The 20,304-nt window shown below is 35.7% G+C and overlaps 1 protein-coding gene across 1 annotated transcript in view; it reads right to left on the bottom strand.

Annotated features, from left to right (window-relative positions):
- PIAS2 (protein inhibitor of activated STAT 2) overlaps window positions 1-20,304 on the bottom strand; it is a 93,531-nt gene that overhangs the window by 51,725 nt on the left and 21,502 nt on the right. Inside the window, 2 exon segments of the mRNA XM_036874223.1 lie at window positions 8,769-8,853; window positions 15,379-15,853. Coding sequence (XP_036730118.1) covers window positions 8,769-8,853; window positions 15,379-15,853 — 560 coding nt within the window.

A 20,304-nucleotide genomic window follows, 5' to 3' on the forward strand; every position in this document is an offset into this window, starting at 1 on the left:
AAATGGACAAATGCTTAGAAAGGTATAACCTTCCAAGACTGAACCAGGAAGAAGCAGAAAATATGAACAGACCAATCACAAGTTATGAACTTGAAACTGTGATTAAAAATCTTCCAACAAACAAAAGTCCAGGACCAGAGGGTTTCACAGGTGAATTCTATCAAACATTTAGAGAAGAGCTAACACCTATCCTTCTCAAACTCTTCCAAAAAATTGCAGAGGAAGGAACACTCCCAAAATCATTCTATGAGGCCACCATCACCCTGATACCAAAACCAGACAAAAACACTACGAAAAAAGAAAATTACAGACCAATATCACTGATGAATATAGATGCAAAAATTCTCAACAAAATACTAGCAAACAGAATCCAACAACTCATTAAAAGGATCACACACCACGATCAAGTGGGATTTATCCCAGGGATGCAAGGATTCTTCAATATACGCAATGTGATACACCATATTAACAGATTGAAGAATAAAAACCATATGATCATCTCAATAGATGCAGAAAAAGCTTTTGACAAAATTCAACACCCATTTATGATAAAAACTCTCCAGAAAGTGGGCATAGAGGGAACCTACCTCAACATAATAAAGGCCATATATGACAAACCCACAGCAAACATCATTCTCAACAGTGAAAAACTGAAAGCATTTCCTCTAAGATCAGGAACGAGACAAGGATGTAGCACTCTCACCACTATTATTCAACATAGTTCTGGAAGTCCTAGCCACGGCAATCAGAGAAGAAAAAGAAATAAAAGGAATACAAATTGGAAAAGAAGAAGTAAAACTGTCACTGTTTGCAGATGACATGATACTATACATAGAGAATCCTAAAACTGCCACCAGAAAACTGCTAGAGCTAATTAATGAATTTGGTAAAGTTGCAGGATACAAAATTAATGCACAGGAATCTCTTGCATTCCTATACACTAATGATGAAAAATCTGAAAGAGAAATTATGGAAACACTCTCATTTACCATTGCAACAAAAAGAATAAAATACCTAGGAATAAACCTACCTAGGAGACAAAAGACCTATATGCAGAAAACTATAAGACACTATTGAAAGAAATTAAAGATGATACCAACAGATGGCGAGATATACCATGTTCTTGGATTGGAAGAATCAACATTGTGTAAATGACTATACTACCCAAAGCAATCTACAGATTCAATTCAATCCCTATCAAATTACCAATGGCATTTTTCACGGAGCGAGAACAAATCATCTTAAAATTTGTATGGAGACACAAAAGACCCCGAATAGCCAAAGCAGTCTTGAGGGAAAAAAACAGAGCTGGAGGAATCAGACTCCCTGACTTCAGACTATACTACAAAGCTACAGTAATCAAGGCAATATGGTACTGGCACAAAAACAGAAACATAGATCAATGGAACAAGATAGAAAGCCCAGAGATAAACCCACGCACCTATGGTCAACTAATCTATGACAAAGGAGGCAAAGATATACAATGGAGAAAAGACAGTCTCTTCAATAAGTGGTGCTGGGAAAACTGGACAGCTACATGGAAAAGAATGAAATTAGAATACTCCTTAACACCATACACAAAAATAAACTCAAAATGGATTAGAGACCTAAATGTAAGACTGGACACTATAAAACTCTTAGAGGAAAACATAGGAAGAACACTCTTTGACATAAGTCACAGCAAGATCTTTTTTGATCCACCTCCTAGAGAAATGGAAATAAAAACAAAAATAAACAAATGGGACCTAATGAAACTTAAAAGCTTTTGCACAGCAAAGGAAACCATAAACAAGATGAAAAGACAGCCCTCAGAATGGGAGAAAATATTTGCACATGAATCAGCAGACAAAGGATTAATGTCCAAAATATATAAACAGCTCATGCAGCTCAATATTAGAAAAACAAACAACCCAATCCAAAAATGGGCAGAAGACCTAAATAGACATTTCTCCAAAGAAGACATACAGATGGCCAAGAAACACATGAAAAGCTGCTCAACATCCCTAATTATTAGAGAAATGCAAATCAAAATTATAATGAGGTATCACCTCACACCAGTTAGAATGGGCATCATCAGAAAATCTACAAACAACAAATGCTGGAGAGGGTGTGGAGAAAAGGGAACCCTCTTGCACTGTTGGTGGGAATGTAAATTGATACAGCCACTATGGAGAACAATATGGAGGTTCCTTAAAAAACTAAAAATAGAATTACCATATGACCCAGCAATCCCACTACTGGGCATATACCCTGAGAAAACCGTAATTCAAAAAGACACATGCACCCGAATGTTCACTGCAGCACTATTTACAATAGCCAGGTCATGGAAGCAACCTAAATGCCCATCAACAGACGAATGGATAAAGAAGTTGTGGTACATATATACAATGGAATATTACTCAGCCATAAAAAGGAACGAAATTGAGTCATTTGTTGAGACGTGGATGGATCTAGAGACTGTCATACAGAGTGAAGTAAGTCAGAAAGAGAAAAACAAATATCATATATTAACGCATGTATGTGGAACCTAGAAAAATGGTACAGATGAGCCAGTTTGCAGGGCAGAAGTTGAGACACAGATGTAGAGAACAGACATATGGACACCAAGGGGGGAAAACTGCGGTGGGGTGGGGATGGCGGTGTGCTGAATTGGGTGATTGGGATTGACATGTATACACTGATGTGTATAAAATTGATGCCTAATAAGAACCTGCAGTATAAAAAAACAAACAAAATAACTAATACTAAACTTTCATTAGGTTATTTGTATGGAAATATGTTAATATAAATGTTTCAGACATTACATGAAATTTCTAAAAATCTTATATGTTCTGGTATAATGTTATAAGTCATAATCCTAGTTATTACTTTAAAATGTATATCTCAGAAATAACTAATTTTCTTGTCAACTGCATTATTATGAACTTTCATCAAATCTTTAACCGTGGTCATTTTTAAGTCTTTTGTCATTTACAGACAGTTCTGGGTGTACTCTGATGCTTTTGCAAATATGTTCCTATAAAAGGGTTTCATCTTCAAGAAATTCATGGAAAAGACTCTGACAAGTACAGGTTTCTGGTAACTGACTGTACTGCTGAACTGAATGAATAAGCATTTTCAGAACTCTAATCAAAAACTGATGAACTCATAAAAGTGCTAACAAAAGATCAAGATGAAAAAAAATTAATTACATGGGACTGAGTGAACTGATGAGGATGAGTATAATTTTTGTGACTTTCTGTTTGAATTAAAAAAAAAAAATCCCACAAGGACTCAGAGGCAAAGAATATACAAATCAATTTTCACTGCGAAGGAGCTGTTACAGTGGAGGATTACTGGACTGAATGTCAATATTATGACATAGTATGAGTGTGTTTCATGTTTGGTAATTGCAATCATTGTTGCTTTTGTTGTGGTCATCCATGTACAATGCTTGGTGTCAGTCTATTTATCTCTTGTAAAAATAAAATACAGTGTGTGTGTGTGTGGAAAAAAAAAAAGATGAGTAGAGTAGGATGTTGAAGAGAATTGTCAAGCAATGGAGTATGGACTTCATAAGGTTTTTAAGCACAAGAAAGAAAAAACTGAATGGGCTTTAGAAAGATCACTTGATCAGCTGGGAGAGTTAGGAGGTCATTACAATTGTATAGGCAAAGGATGAGGGCTTGAAAGTTATTTAAACATAAATATCACTGAATGATATTTAGGGATAAAAACTGATAGGACTCAATGACTGACTAGATACAGGAAGGTAGGATAAGGGGACCTAGGATGGTACCCGGGTTTTGGAATGGTGCAACTGGATAGATGGTGATGCTACTCACCAGGATAAGCAGAGGTAGAGCCAGTTATGGCATTCAACCCCCAACCATTGAGTGAGGTGGTGATTATTTTTCCAATTTTACATACTGGGTAAATAAGATTCAATAGGCTTTAGGAACTTACCTAGGGGCATACAGACTTAAGTGATTGAGCCAGAATTCACATTCCAATTGATACTACTCTAAAGACCATGCTAACTCCCTCAAAGGTAGAGTTAATTCAAGTTTTAAATCTTGAAAGAGACATAAAAGAAGGATCAACACAGTGTAGCAAACTGAGGGGATGTGGTTGATGAAGTATGGGATAATACAAAGAGGCCTCTGTCCAGGCAGATCCCATGCCATTAATGAAATAGACAACAGACTGAAATATATACTAAGCAAAAATCTCTTTGAAGCCAGTTAAAAAAAAAAAAAAAAAACACATTCACGGACACTATCACAGAGTAGTGAGAAAAGAATCACACACTGATTTCGGGAACATGCAAGAGATGTCAGTGTAAGAAACTGAGAGAGCATGATTACAGAGGCAATGGTAGCCAATGGAAGGAGTGGTGCTATAGCCAAGAACAGAGCTGAACTCACAGATCAATCGTTATAAGATGTAACAGAAAAAAAAATTAAAAAAACCCAAACCTGAATGCATTCACGCCTCTGGTTTAGACCTCATCACCATTACAGGAAAAGGGGAGGAGCTGGATGCACAGCAGTAGTTTTCAAATTTGCACACTGGAAACCCCTGGGGAGCTTTAAAAACTACTGCTGTTTGGGTTCCGTCCTCAGAGATTCTAATTTAATTGGTATGAATGAAATCTGGGTATTTGGAGTCTTAAAGCCTCCCCAGTTGATTCGAATACGCAGCAAAATTTGAGAACCATAGGGATAGAAGTCAAATGATACCACAAGAAGCACAATTATCCAAATCCAGAATGTGTAATATGCTAACAGAGTCAAATGAACCACTTTTTTCCAGAGAAAGTGGTAGGAAGTACTGTAAGAGCAGAACCAGAGCTCCTTGGAGAAGTTATCTTTCCAGAACTGGGGCAGAGAAAATAAAAGATGAGCCTGGAGCGGTAAAGTAGTCCTCAGAAATGGGTGGAGACATATCAAAAGGGCATAGGAGCCAACCTGAAAGAATGGCCAATAGCCAAAGGTGGAACAGTTTGAGCAACAATATGAATTATATAGCACTGGATTATAACCCAGAGTACTCCAGGGCCCACACAGATACAAGCAAGTAATTGAATAAATAAATGGGGGGTAAGGGACAGCTCTTCCTTACAAAAGAATAACTCCAATGTGAAAAAGAATAATAACAACAGAAAAATCACATCACTAGAGCACAAGAGTGTTTACGATGAAGTAATTACTGAAGGCAAGATCCATGAGTGAACGCTAAATTGGTGGGAAAAATCTGAAGATAAACAGAATATGTGCCTAGTCTCAAAATATCTCCCCCAAGATATTTATTAATAACAAAGGAAAAAAACAGCAACTCTACAGTGTAGAAGTCTGGTGAACAGTACCTTACGCAAGTGATCAAAATTAACATCACCAAATATAAGATGTATCAATATTATGGAGCACTGTTATGATACACTGAGAAGGGCATATAACTTGAGGTACTCTTGCTAAAAATGCATAATCTCAATCTAATCATGACAAAACATCAGACAAACCCAAACTGAGGAACGTTCTACAAAATACCTGATCAGTACTCCACAAAAATATCAAAAGTTAAGAAAGAGAAGAAAACACTTCTTCTATTGACACAACTATTAAATGTGATTTGGGATCTTGGATTGGATCAAGGAACAGAAATTAATTAGCAGAAAATCTGAGGAAACCTGAATAAAGACTGTAGTTTAGTTAATAGTATTACACCAAGGTTAATTTCTTGGTTTTGATAATTGCACTTATAATTATGCAACATGGTAATATTAAAGGAACTGGCTGAAGAGTATTATCTACTACGTTCACATCTTTTCTATAAACCTAAGATTACTTCAAAGTAAAAAGTTTTTTTTTAAATCTTGGGAGACATAAAAGCCAAAATAATACATGTCTGAATACTGAAGAACTGAGAAAATTTGAATATAGGGTAGACACTGTTTTATATTAAAGAATTATTAATTTTTTAGTGATTACGTTAAAAATTAGAGATGTATCTTGAGGTATTTCTGGGTGAAATTACATGATGTTTGCAATTTCCTTTAAAATATTTCAGGAAAAGAAGTTGAGGAGTGGTCACATACAGATTCCAAAATGTTGATAATTATTAAACCTAGGTAATGAGTACCAAACTGTTACTTCCGCTTCTTAGGAAGAAGGAGATTTTTTACTATTTGATTACCCAACTCTGAAAAGGTTGGAGTTTGCATGCACATGTGTATGTGTGTTTTGTCTTCTTTGCTGGTAGGATCACAAGTAGCCTTACTTTTATGGATAATTTTTTTTTTTAATTTTTATTGTGGTTAAATATTCGTAAGATAAAATTTATCATGTTAACCATCTTAAAGTGTATAGTTCTATGGCTTTAAGTACATTCACATTATATCATCACCACCATCCATCTCCAGAACATAATTAAAATTTTTAATTGAAAATTATTATTTAAATTTTAGTCATTCATTTTTTTTGACTAGTTAATACATTCACATAGTTCAAACTTCAAAAAGATACAAAAAAGGATATAAAGTGAAGAGACTCCCCCAATTCCGACCCCGGCCACCTGATTCCCTCCTCCAGAGGCAGCTTATCATATTTGTCCAGACATATTTTATGCACTTATGCAAATTACACACACACACCTTTTTAAGGCAAATGGTACATATTATCACAATTCCATGCTGAGTAAATAATCTCCTTCCTTCAAAGGCCCACCCAACACCCTAAAGAAGCTTTCCCAGACCACCAACGTTAATAGTAATCTTCTCCTATAAATCAGCTCTGATTTGTCATTACTGAATTGGCTCTTTTCATATTGGCTCTCGCAATGCCAACAATCATTTTATGTATATGAGCTAGTTCACTAACGAGACTGCAAGCCACTTGTAGAAAAGAGGCATGTCATATAATATAGTGTTTTGTACCTAATAAACACTTAGTAAATGTTCTCAAGCAAGGAATCATCAATGAATAACAAACAAAACTTTATAATAATGATATGGCTTGGATATAAAATACAATTTTTCATTTATCCTATTAATTTTTTAGTTGGTTTATTACTATCCCCAACATTGAAAGTACTTCCAATTTATAAAAACTGCCTGCAATGTCTTGCCCCTGGTGAACATGAACTGCATCAAGCTACATTCATTTTACTTCTTTGATAATTTCCTCCTCTAAATTTTCTCTACTTTTCCTAAAACCCCTATTATTTGGATATTTGGATATTGGGTCTTTTGGACTAATCCTTAGTACTGTCCTTTTTTTTTTTCTTTTAATCTTATTTTTCAACACTTTGTCTTTTTCCCTTTTGTGGGAGAGAGCCAGACTATCTAAGCACTACTTTTTGGGAGCTCAAATTTTACCAGGTCAAGTTATAAAATCATTCTGAGACTTTGCTGAGAGCGGTGATGTGATTGACGAAAGAATGGAAAGCTGTGTGTGTCCCATACCCTTCCACATAACAACAGTGCATCTTCAAGATGTCAGGAGGTTTAAAAGAGAGAGAGGCCCATAAATTTGGATCCACCATCCTGGGAGATTGACAATACACATTAACATATTAAAGATTCTGAAAAGTCTGGCTTTAAGAACTTATGTACCTACGTTGAATACAGAATTTCCAAAACTTAACTGCAGAATCTTTACTTTTTAAAAACTCCTATTAACATCTCAGAGAAGGTGAGTGTCTAACGAAGAGCTGAAAGGATGCAAAAAACCTCTAATTTGCTCAACTCTTTGTTCCAACTTTTAACTCTACGATCCCAGAAAATCATTTAACCTCCAGGAGTCTCAGTTTTCTTATGCTAAATCTTTCTGAAGTCTTGTAAATAATATATTATTAACACCAAGGATGACTATATTTTTAACTGGGAAAGTATATACTACAGATTTCCTTTTCTTTCCTCCTATCTCTCTTAGTTCATTTGCTCTTTATAAATGTGTTTAAGTTTACCCTATTTTTTGAAATGGAAAAGCTAAGAGTATTTTTCATAATTGTTTTCAGATTTCTGCTAATTTTTTGGTCTAGGTGACCATATAGCTCAGAAAGGTCCCAGTTTATGTTCTTATCCCAGAAAAAATTAATAATATCCACTTTCACTCTAAAAATGCCTCTGTTTGGATGATGAAGTTTATGGTCACTCTATCTTTGTTCCGTTATCACAAATTCTTTATGTTGCTATATTCAGAATAAAAGTTTCATTAAAAAAAAGTTACTGCCAAATGTGACAAAAAGTAATTCAAAGGGGTTTTATTCAAAAGTTAAAATTTTTTTCTAACAGAGTATTTATTAAATATTTGGCTAACCTTAGTCAAAATATACTATGCTTACTTAAGGAGAAATGGCCCAACTGTTATGGACTGAACTGTGTTCCCCCAAAATTCATATGCTGAAGCCCTAACCCCCAATGTGACTGTCTGTGGAGTTGGGGACTTTAAAGAGGTCATTAAGATTAAATGAGGTCATAAGGGTGGGGCCTTAATCCACTAGGACTGGTGTCCTTATAAGAAGAAGAAGAGACACCAGGAATACACAGGCACACAGAGGAAAGGCCATGTGAGAACACACAGCAAGAAGGCAGCCGTCTGCGAGCCAAGGAGGGAGGCCTCAGAAGAAACCAAATCTGTCAACACCTTAGTCTTGGACTTCAAGCCTCCTGAAATGTGAGAAGACAAATTTCTGTTGTTTAAGCCACCCAGTCTGTGGTACTTTGTTACGGCAGGCCTAGGAGACTAATACACCAACATCCTTGAGAATATATTCCAAACTCCTCTTACCTGGATATGCATATCTCTCTAACTTGTTGAGGTGTCAGAGCAAAAATAAAAAACTTCTCTTGAAACCGTTGAATACTGCTTTGAACTGGGGAAGAAAAAAAAAGAAAGATAATATTCCAATAACAAATCCAATAACAGAAGAACCTGCAATAACCAGGCACTTCTGATAGAGTCTGCCCAATTCTGAAACTTTTATGGTTAAAATACACCAATCTGAAGTACTAAGCTACATTCATCTTGGACTCATGAAAGTAAAGTCACTCTAAAGCAGGTTCAATGTTAAACATTTACCATTCTTTATTCTAACATACTAATTTTAATCAAAATATAACACAACCTTCAAAATTACATTTCATCCTTGACCACAGTATCATCTAATGAAAGTCTGAGGAAGTCAAAAACACCACCCAGGAGAATTCTATCCAAGATTCAGGTCTCTTTTGTTCTTGTTTGTTTTGTTTCTTTTGTTGTTGTGTTTTGTTTTCAATACTTTATATTCAATTACGCAGAGCATTCATATAAGAGAAAATTTAAAATTTTAAAACTTCTAAGTTGGGAGACTTATTAAGACACAAAATAAATATCGGCATACAGATGATTAGCTAGTTAAAAAAGATTATCTAATGAAGTCATCCTTCAGAAGTGTATTATTAAAAACTGAAGTGTATTTTCTTCTCAAAGAACTTTAACAGATTCAATGATGTTCTAGTATTCATGAAAACAATGAATGCTTTCAATGAACACTTGACTGAATATGCATCTATATTCCGATAATCAATTGTTTACAATTATCATTAAACACTGCTTTATGAGAACATTTTAAAATGATAATCCTCCTATACACACAGCAAAACTTTTCTAATTTTATGAGCTTTAAACAGAATATAGAAAACTTGAATCACCCGAAAGAATTTTATCTATACAGAAACAATCACTATATTAATAATCATCAGTGATGTTTAATACCAAAATACTTTTCTCCCTATACAACAGTTGCAAAGATCATTTGGGGAGGGCAGAGTACTGAGGTTTCAAGCTTCTTGTAAAACAGTGGCTTTATTAATTCAGAATTATGAAAGAGGAGAATTGTTACCAATTGTTCAATCACAGAAATCATTCATTTCCTTTATCTCAGTTCTCCATCTTCATCCCCTATATCCAGTTAGTCATTAAGTCCTGTTTTGTTTTGTTTTTTAATTTTCTTATTGGCTGCCTCCTCTCTATTTTCACTACCACCATCCTACTCAAAACCTATTCTTACTTTGTACAAATGAAGGAGCAACCCTGCCTCTCTGCCAGTCCCTCATCAGAACACAAGTGCAGAGCTAGTGATCCTTAGCACCACTTTTTCATCACCATTCCTCTGCTGAAAAATGCTAAGCAGAACTTATCTGTGAATGAACCACGTCTAAACTCCTTTATCTATGAGAACCTCGATAACAATGGCCTCAACTCTTTCCTAACAAATCTACATTTCCAGTGTCTCCCCAAGTCCTGCTCTATTCACTGTCAGGTCTCACAACTGTGCCATTTTTATTTCTACTCCTGTGACTGCTCACACTTCTCACCTTTCCTGATGCCTACTCTCCTACACACTCCATCAGTTCAAAGCAGGCATATTCATCCTTCAAAGCTCCCTCAAGTGTCACTCCTACTCCAAAAAGTCTTGATTAACTTCTTCATTCATTAGGCCAACACAATATTTGAGCTTTATGTTCACAAGTTATAGGGCTTCGTCATACAAGCATATAACTGCTTGCTACTTTTCTCTCATGTTAATATTCTCTCTCCAACTAAACAGCAAAATTCCTAAAGCCCACTCCATACTTCTGACTTCTCCACAATTACGCTACATGACCATATCCATATTAAATCCTCATTATATACTTGTTAACTGAGTTAACAGAAATGAATTTATCCAAATTCTTTAGAAGTGAGATTGTATTTTAATGGCTTTACATTAATGTGCATATCACTTTAAACCTGTTTAACTGCACCCAGAGGCTTAATGAGTATTTCCTAATATTCAGAAATTTAAGAATAAGAAAAGATGTTGATGCTCATTAATTTGTCACCTATCAGATTATAAAGATGAAAAGACCAACAATACAATGCTGATGAGGTGTAGGGAAAATAATACATTCATACATTATTGGGAGTATAAATTGCTGCGATGCTTCTGAAGCAAGCAAAATTTCTCTACAAAAGTTGAATATCAAAATATTAAATAATCATACTCCTTGACCCAAAATATCCACATCTAGGCATTTACACTTCATGAATATGCAACGCAAGTATTCAGAAACACATATGCAAAAATGCTCACAGCAGCAATGTTTCTAAGACTGCAAGAATAGTGCCCAAGACATGTTACACACTAAAATACTTCTGAATAAATAATAAAAACTGAAAACAACTGAAAATGTACATCAACAGAATACTGGTTCAGTTATGGTACATCTACAAGATAACAGACCTACTATAATCTACAGATGTACAATATATCTCTAAGAAATACAGTTAAGAAAGATTGTCAAGGCGCAGAACTCCAGAGGGCACTTTTCACAGTGGTACAAGTAGAATAATGCCTTCTACCTCTACCAGAAAAGTGGCACAGTGGCTCTGTGGTTAGAAGAGCCTTGTTTAATGAAGGGGAAGAGAAAAAAGATGACGTAACACGCAGAGAAACAGTTAATTATTGATATGACTCAAGCTGAGTAATAAATGAGGTTATGAGGGACTTTCCCTTTTTGTTATACTTCTATGTTTGAATTTTCAATTACTAGCATAAATTACTTTTGTAATCTGAAAAGCACAATGAAGAAATTTTAAGGAATCAAAGACTCATAATACTTTGAAGGTATTTCACAAAATACCAAACAGCTAGACATATCAACATGTAGATGTTTATAAACAGAGTGAACCAAAAGAGCTAGTCACAGAAGAATATATACACAGTATACCATCATATAAATTTCAAAAGCAAGCCAATTAAACATTATATTTTTTTATACATATATGGTAAAACAAGCAAAAGAGAGAAACACAAAATCCAGAATAGTGATTTAACTCAAAAAGGAAAAGGCAAGGAAATGGCTTCAAAGATACTGGCAATGTTCCTTTCTTAAAAACTGTAGGGCTTCCCTGGTGGCGCAGTGGTTGAGAATCTGCCTGCCAATGCAGGGGACCCGGGTTCGAGCCCTGGTCTGGGAAGATTCCACATGCCGCGGAGCAACTAGGCCCGTGAGCCACAACTACTGAGCCTGCGCATCTGGAGCCTGTGCTCTGCAACAGGAGAGGCCACAACAGTGAGAGGCCCGCGCACCGCAATGAAGAGTGGCCCCCACTTGCCGCAACTAGAGAAAGCCCTCGCACAGAAACGAAGACCCAACACAGCCAAAAATAAATAAATTAAAAACAAAAAACAAAAAAACTGTACAGTAGTTTCACAGGTGTTCATTCATGGATATTCTTTATAACAATGTTTTTTATGTATTCTTTTGTACAGACTGAATATGGACAAATTTTTTAAAGACAAAGGATTTCATCACCAAAAGAAATTATCTTAAAAAAAGAAGAAAGAAAACAGAAAATTGAAAAAAAAAGACAAAAATACTGCCTATGAGAGTAAATTAGAATAGCTATTTAAGGGAAGAGAAGAGAGATTTTGTTAGCCTGTTTTCAGATTAGGGGATTATGCATCTGTTACAGTAAAACCTCAGCTATAGAGAACCTCACTTAGTATTATTGTGTACACTCATGCTGTCTAGATGCCACAGTTTGTCATTTTAAATGCTAAAATAATTTTATTTAAACAATTTTAATAAAACCAAACTGCAAAACTATGTAATAATGTATCTTCTTAAATAGAATATACTCATCGTGGTTGTTTGGGGGTTTTATTTGGCATCAATACATGCACCTTGCTGTAACAGCGATTCCCTCAATACTAAAGGACTATTGGTTTCAATATTCCCAAGAGGTTTTGGAACGACATTTTTTGACTTTTTGTTTGGTTTTTTCTACCAGAGCTCTTCCAATCTTTCCCATGTTGTTAATTAATTCCTGCTCAACACTATGCTGATGGCTTAGAAATCATCTAATCAACTATATATTAAATCAAGAATACATAGACCGGCCCACGGATGTCAAGAATATGTGCTTTGAAATACGGATTTGGTATCTCTTTCAATTCCTGAGGCTAATTCTCAGTTCCCAAATGTAAATAGGTTTCTCCATAACAGTGTTCCAAATAAATGGATTTACCCCAAATTTTATTTTTACAAGTATTTTCAACATTATATAACCAAATCGTTAAAACTTAAGGCAATTTCTAAATGTCACTGCATTGCTTTAGACATCATGATACTAAAAATTTTCATATGAAAAACGTTACTGGAAATGATTAAATTTTTCCACTTTTATTTGGCAGACTATATGATATTATGCCGATTTTTTAACTTTCTACTTCAAAGTCTAAAACAGCCTTTTTTAGATCAGTTTTATCAATCTGAAATAATAAGACTATATACATTAAGAAAATTCTTTTTTCTTTTTCTTTTTAGGGAAGGCAGGATAAGGAAATGTTTAAGCCTTGTTTTAAAACAAAAATCTGTTTATAAAGTTTATAAAAACAGTGATAGGCAGAACTCCTGAAAAATACATGAGTCAACAATTTTTTAGCTCAGGAGCAAAAAGTTATTTTATAAGCTCTGAGGTTTCATGTATTTCTTACATTCTAATGCAAGCTATGAGCAAAAGGCAGGTTTTCTTCTTACCCACTCTTCAACAAAAAATGTCTCTGGCATTATTTTATCTAAGCCACATGAGATACAAAAATTTTATTTTAGTAAATTTATAAAAAGCGTATTACCTTCAATTGAGGTTAATGAAAGAGAAACTCTATGAAGAATACAGAAAAGTAAGAAAATTCTTATTTCTGTTTTTGAACAAAGGAAAGTATGGAAAGCAAGACACAAAGCCTCTTCAGAGCTCGCTGCTTGGCACACCGCTGACGCTAGGAGCAGAGAAGACATGCTGCTGCATCTTCTCTCCATCTCCAGTCATCTTCCTTCCAGGCATTCGATCCGGTTCTGAAACACCTTCCCCTGTAACCAGGACCCCACATGGCCTCTTATGCTCAGTCCTGCCTTAGCCATATTCCTGAGTTCCATGAGGTAGGGTCACCTAAGCACATTACTCGTCTGAATCTTTCTCAAAACACAAAGAAATAAATTTGCAATAATTCCTAAGAAACATGTGAATGAGCCATGACACTGTATGAACCAAAAACCATGAAAAAAGGAGAAATAAAAAAATAAATTATGGAAACATTTTAAGCAGATAAATGAACCTGGTTAAAAAAAAAAAGTTAAAAATGAAGTAAAATCATAAAAGAAACACAGCTGGGTAATAAACTTTTTAAATGTTTGTTCCTGTTATTAATTTTAAAAATGAAAAATCTAAACAAGATACAAGTTTTCACCTACCGAAATTGCAAAGATCAATAAAGGCAGGAAGTAAAAAGTGCAACGAGAGACATTCTCTGACTTTATGGAATTTAAACTGGCACAGCTATTCTGGAAACTAATTTAGTAATATGTTATCAAGAGTCCTTACTCTTTGATGCAATAATTCTACTCAAAGGACTTCGCACAAATGCGAACAAATACAGAATCCTTATTTCAGAATGAATGTAATGAAGGGATAAAATGCATTACTCTACCTCCCTGGCTCAGTTTTGTTAAACAAAAACAAAGCAAGGAGAGAGGGCCTGGGAAAAGCATAGCCACCCTGGCCTGCCACCATCAGGCATACTGACCCCATTAACCAGCCCTGCCCCTCAAAATTTCCTTCTAGTTCAACCAAGATATACAAGTATAGTCCTATATAAAACTAAAAAAGCACACTGATATATTTAAGAGAGTTTTCAAATGACTTGACACAAAAAGCGTTCTTCTTAGGATGGAAAGGAAAATGACCTCCCGGACTAACTATGAAATGCTATTTCCCAAACAATTTATTTTATCAATAAATTCAAATACCTCTGTAAATAATTTCATTAGCCAGTAAGAAATTATGCCATTACAGCATAGAAGTCATGAACCTAGGTATACATTTGTTAAAGTCACATGTATCAACGTTTATTAATATAAAATTTATTACATTTTCTGAGCAGTCAATGGTTATTAACAAAAAGCTAAATAACGTGTGTCAAACTCCGCCACGTTAGGAAAAAATTAAGTATAAAAGATTTATTCCTTAGGAAAACAGTTTAAAAAGCTATGTTAAACAAAAACTAAGTCTCTTTGTAAAAATACCAAAAGCATCAAAAGGTGGAACCACAGCAACAAATAAGATTTGTGTCTTTTCGTATACACACAGAAGCAATTTGAGTTCTAAGCTATAAGAAGAAAGTTTGATTGACTAATGAAGAGTTTTATACTAGATTTCTGTCATGGTTGCCAATATTTCTTTTTATTTGTACATTTAAACATTTGGTATTTTAATGCCTCAGTTTTATAATATTAACAGCAAATCATTAACAGTTGGAGGCCTCTTGCTTTACTTACTCTCTTGCCCAGAAGAAACAGATTTCTCTAACACTCACCTAAACTCGTGGGCTTGATGAGAACATCAAGGACATCATAAAAGGGTAAGTTTTTCAACTGCACGTCAGGATGAACAGGAGGGATTGGGGGAGATGGCTGCTGCATCTCAAACGTGGGTTTAGTGTCTTGAAGCAGCACAGAACCAACCGGAGAGGACGGCGAGTGAGGTGTAACTGAAGTGGAAGGCAACGAGTGGATTCCAGCCACAGCCAAGTCAGGTTCTACAGGTGAGGAGCTACCATCCAAACTGAAAACCGATGATTTGATTGTGGATAAATCAGAAAGGCCTTCAAGAGTCCGTGGGTATCGGCGTCTATACAATTCTCGGATTTTAATCTGAACCGCAGGGCTGCAGCCGCTCTTCAGTAAATGCAGCGCCCTCATCAGGAGGTCATGCTTGCGTCCACTTTTATTCCTTCCGGCAAAGCCTAGTAACACTTGTAGTTCAGAAACCCTAAAACTAGAAACCATATTCTAAAAGGAAAGGAAAAAAAAGGGATATAAGCCAACAGTCACCCTCAAGCATATAAAAATCCTATCTAAAATATACTGTAAAACCTGATTTTTCCAGCATTCTATCAACTGGCATGTGCTAGTAACCAGCATTTTCACATATCACTTAGAATTGTTACTGTTTCTATAGCCACCACCCCTCCCCCACCAATTACAGTCAAGTTATAGTGTTAATTATGCTTTGTTGTACTCAATTTTGGTAATCTATAGTCTATTGGTTTCTGCTAACCACTTCATTATCTGATTATGCCCAAGTGTAAACCCATATTTGCTTTATCACTACGAAATCTAAACCAATGAAAATGTTCCTCTTCAAAACTAAGCCCTACCAATACACAATGGAATGTCTGTTACAGTATTATCAGCAATTAACCAAAAAAATTTAGGTTTCTGCAACAACGTACCTGTAAAACTTCTGAGGTTAAGCAAGAAATCTACAAAATCAAGACAGAACTGTAATACAAAATCCAATGAATTTTTTCACCCCAGCTCAAATATTAAGGAACACACAACATAAGAAAATAAGAATATTTTTAAATATTAAAGCTAAAAACCACATACATCTTATTTAGCAGTCAAACTTCTAAAATGACTGAAATTCCCAGCTAAGTATCCAATGTGAAAAATAGCTTTGAAGAGGAAGGATATGAGTGGTCATAAATCTTAAAAGGCAAGATACCCTCCTTGCCACTCTACCTACTTGTTCTTGGGTGTAAAATGAAAATTATAAGTAGTTCCCGTTTCACAGGAACCTTCTATTTAATTCAACAAAACCTAGTAAATTCTAACCACTTACTGCCTCATAAACCCACCTACTTAAGTCATTTTCAGCCAATTCTGAACTCAGAGGTAAACCACACTTGGGTCAGATTTATCCGTACCACACATGCACCATCTGGCCAGAAAGAGGGGTAAGACCTGGAGCTGAGCAAACGCCCTTTCAGAAACCGACCTTAAGGAAACTCTCCCCAGCCCTCCTCCTCAGTGCTGCACACGCTACAGCCGCCTGGGATTCCTTCTCAACCTGGTGAGTACGCAGTGGCCATACCAACAGCTGGCAGTGGTTCGTAATTCCTCCGCTCTGCACTTCTCAGTCTCACTGACAGCCCAGGAGCAACTGCTGTAACTCTGGTTTTTAAAACAATTGTTGGCAATACTTGCTAGTTTTCCAAAATGCAAACAAATTTAAATATATCAAAGTAATCTGCATGTACATGCTGCATCATACTTCTACTTCATATACTATGTCTCCAAATTTCATATTGTACAAGTCAGAGAATACTAAGTTATAATCCTAGCAACCATTTTATACTTTTTTTTTTTTTTTTTTTTATAAATTTATTTATTTATTTATTTATTTTTAGCTGTGTTGGGTCTTCGTTTCTGTGCGAGGGCTTTCTCTAGTTGTGGGGAGCGGGGGCCACTCTTCATTGCGGTGCGCGGGCCGCTCACTATCGCGGCCTCTCTTGTTGCGGAGCACAGGCTCCAGACGCGCAGGCTCAGTAGTCGTGGCTCACGGGCCCAGTTGCTCCACGGCATGTGGGATCTTCCCAGAGCAGGGCTCGAACCCGTGTTCCGTGCATTAGCAGGCAGATTCTCAACCACTGCGCCACCAGGGAAGCCCCCATTTTATACTCTTGATCAGTGCTGTCCAATAGAAATAGGAACCACATATATAATTCTAAATTTTCTAGTAGCCACATTAAAATAAAATTTAAATTAATTTTGATAATATGCTTTATTTAACCCAATATATCAAAAGTATTATTTCAAGATGAAATCAGTTTTTGTGATTTAAAAGTAGTCATTTTTTAAGTGTCAATGAGATCTTTTTCATACTAGGTCTTCAATATCCAGTGTGTATTTCACACTTGGAGCACATCTCAATTCGGACTAACACCACTTCAAGTGCTTTAGGGAGCCACATGTGGCTAGCAGCTACCACACTGGACAGTACGGCTCTAAATCATACTCTAATAGCAACATATATCACAAATACCATGATCATTATACTTTAACTCACTTCATTTCCCCCATGTGTAAAAGGAAGATTTTATTTATCTTACCCCTTATGCTATGAACAACAAAGATGGAAAACAAGAAAATTTTTGGCCTGTCTCATGGCACACCAGTAACAAAGTTTCATGCATTATAAGGACTATGACAGCTTTTGGAAGTTTCCTCCCAAGCAAGAAATGCAATGCATCTTTCCCAAAGTCCTCAATCCTAAAAAAATACTTCAATTGAAATCTGCCTATATTACAATAGCATAAATAACATTAAATCACGGAGAACGCTAACAACAATCAGGCTATCTGTGATTCATTCTTTCTAAAGAAATCAAACTAACTCAGAATACACTGATTCTCTCCTTACACTTATTTTCAGGTATTCTTCACTTTAAGGAAACTTGTTTTACAGAAATGACAAAATAGAGTACAAGGCACCCTAAAGCTTGACTCTCAAAAAGGAATTTCTGGGAGGTCTCATAATACTTATTTCCAATGATAACTTTATTTGGCAAAGAATGCTAAAGTAATTGGTCTAATAGCTATTGTAAACATACAAATGAAAAGGAAGAAAGAGAGAAAGGCTTACAACTATGAATGCAGAATCACAGGATTCTGAAGCAAAACAGAAATCCCCCAGTTTGGGCAAGGGCAAAGGAAACAACAGGAGACAGGACAGTCTTCGCACTGCAAAATGTTGCCAAAATAAAGTACTGCCAGGCACTTGCTCAAAGATGATGGTGTTGAGAGTCGATGGTGTTGAGAGTCAATGGTATCCTGTGGAAAACTTCACACCAGCAATCACTAGTTGAAGGTCAAGTCCTGGCATCAAGACTTAGGACCTTGGCAAAGTCACATTATCTTTCTGGTCATCAATTTCTATTTTAAAACAACAACAACAACAAAAAACCTCTCCTTTATTTAGCATTCACTATTAAGATATTCTCTAAGGAGATTACTAAGTCAAATTCTATGAATATGTTTTTCTTGGCAAACTCTGCTGGAACCCACTTCTTAAAGTGATGCCTTTTTTTTTTTTTTTTTTTTTAAACTCTGTCTTCAACCAATTTCAGCAGCCACCAGGTAAGGTGAGCCTGCTATGAATACTACCAAGAATGGATTTCAGCTGTTACTTTCCACCAATCTCTGATGTCTACATTTCTAGTCCAATTTTTTTCAAGTGGATTTTATCCAATTCATCCTGCTGCCTCCCAAAGTCTGCCCTCTAATACTTCAGTTACAATTGCTATGTGCTCTATACAGAGAAATTTCTCAGTAAATGTTTGCTGACTGACTTTAAGGAAATTCATGAACTACAGAGAACTATGTTGGCATGACTGATTTTTAAAAAGATACATAAGCAATCTGATTTCTAAAGAAAAGCTAAATAAATTAAGACTAGAAATTTAAATCAATCTTTTTCTTTGTCAAATTTAAATAACACAAAATTATTAAAAAATTTTAAAGCTGGGACTTTATATAACTAAAACATTACATATAGGAGTGAAGGCCAGCCACTTGAAGATGCTATAAAATTGTCAAAAATAGCACAGAATTTGGGGAAGCTCTAGTGGGTCAGCTAACGCAAATATATGGAATCTTAAAAAAAAAAAAAAAAAAAAAAAGGTACTGATGAACCTAGTTCCAGGGCAGGAAGAAAGATGTAAACATAGAGAATGGACTTGAAGACACAGGGTGGGAGGGGGAAGCTGGGGCGAAGTGAGAGTAGCATCGACATATATACACTACTGAATGCAAAGTAATCAGCTAGTGGGAAGCAGCAGCATAGCACAGGGAGATCAGCTTGATGCTTTGTGATAACCTAGAGGGGTGGGATAGGGAGGGTGGGAGGAAGGCTCAAGAGGGAGGGGATATGGAGACATATGTATGCATGTGGCTGATTCACTTTGGTGCACAACAGAAACTAACACAGTATTTATACTGTGAAGCAATTATACTCCAGTAAAGATCCATTAAAAAAAAAGTCATGGTAAAGAACAATACAGCTTTGTAAATCCTCCATCTGCTATGATATATAATATGGGGAAGGGAGAGGAGCTGCTGACGGAAACTGACAAATCACATTATTAATATCGCCTATCCCAACTACAATATTAAAACAATCTACACCTTCACTTATAAGAATGGATTAAAAAAAAAATCAGGTACATATTCAATACATCAAAGGCATGTTTGAGCTGATGCCATAAGAAAAACTATGTGGCCAGTTAGAAAGATACTGCGATTCCAGAAGTCACAGGAGGCCCCAGTTCCTGGCCCTGTACTCCTGTGAAATCATGTAGTCCCTATAATTAAATCCCTTTTTACTTGAGATACTTGACGTGGATCTCTTCCTCACAACGCACTGACAAAAATAACTACTCAGCTAAAAAAATCAAAATT

The sequence above is a fragment of the Balaenoptera musculus genome, chromosome 14 (genome assembly GCF_009873245.2).
Source record: "Balaenoptera musculus isolate JJ_BM4_2016_0621 chromosome 14, mBalMus1.pri.v3, whole genome shotgun sequence".
Lineage (NCBI taxonomy): Eukaryota > Metazoa > Chordata > Mammalia > Artiodactyla > Balaenopteridae > Balaenoptera > Balaenoptera musculus.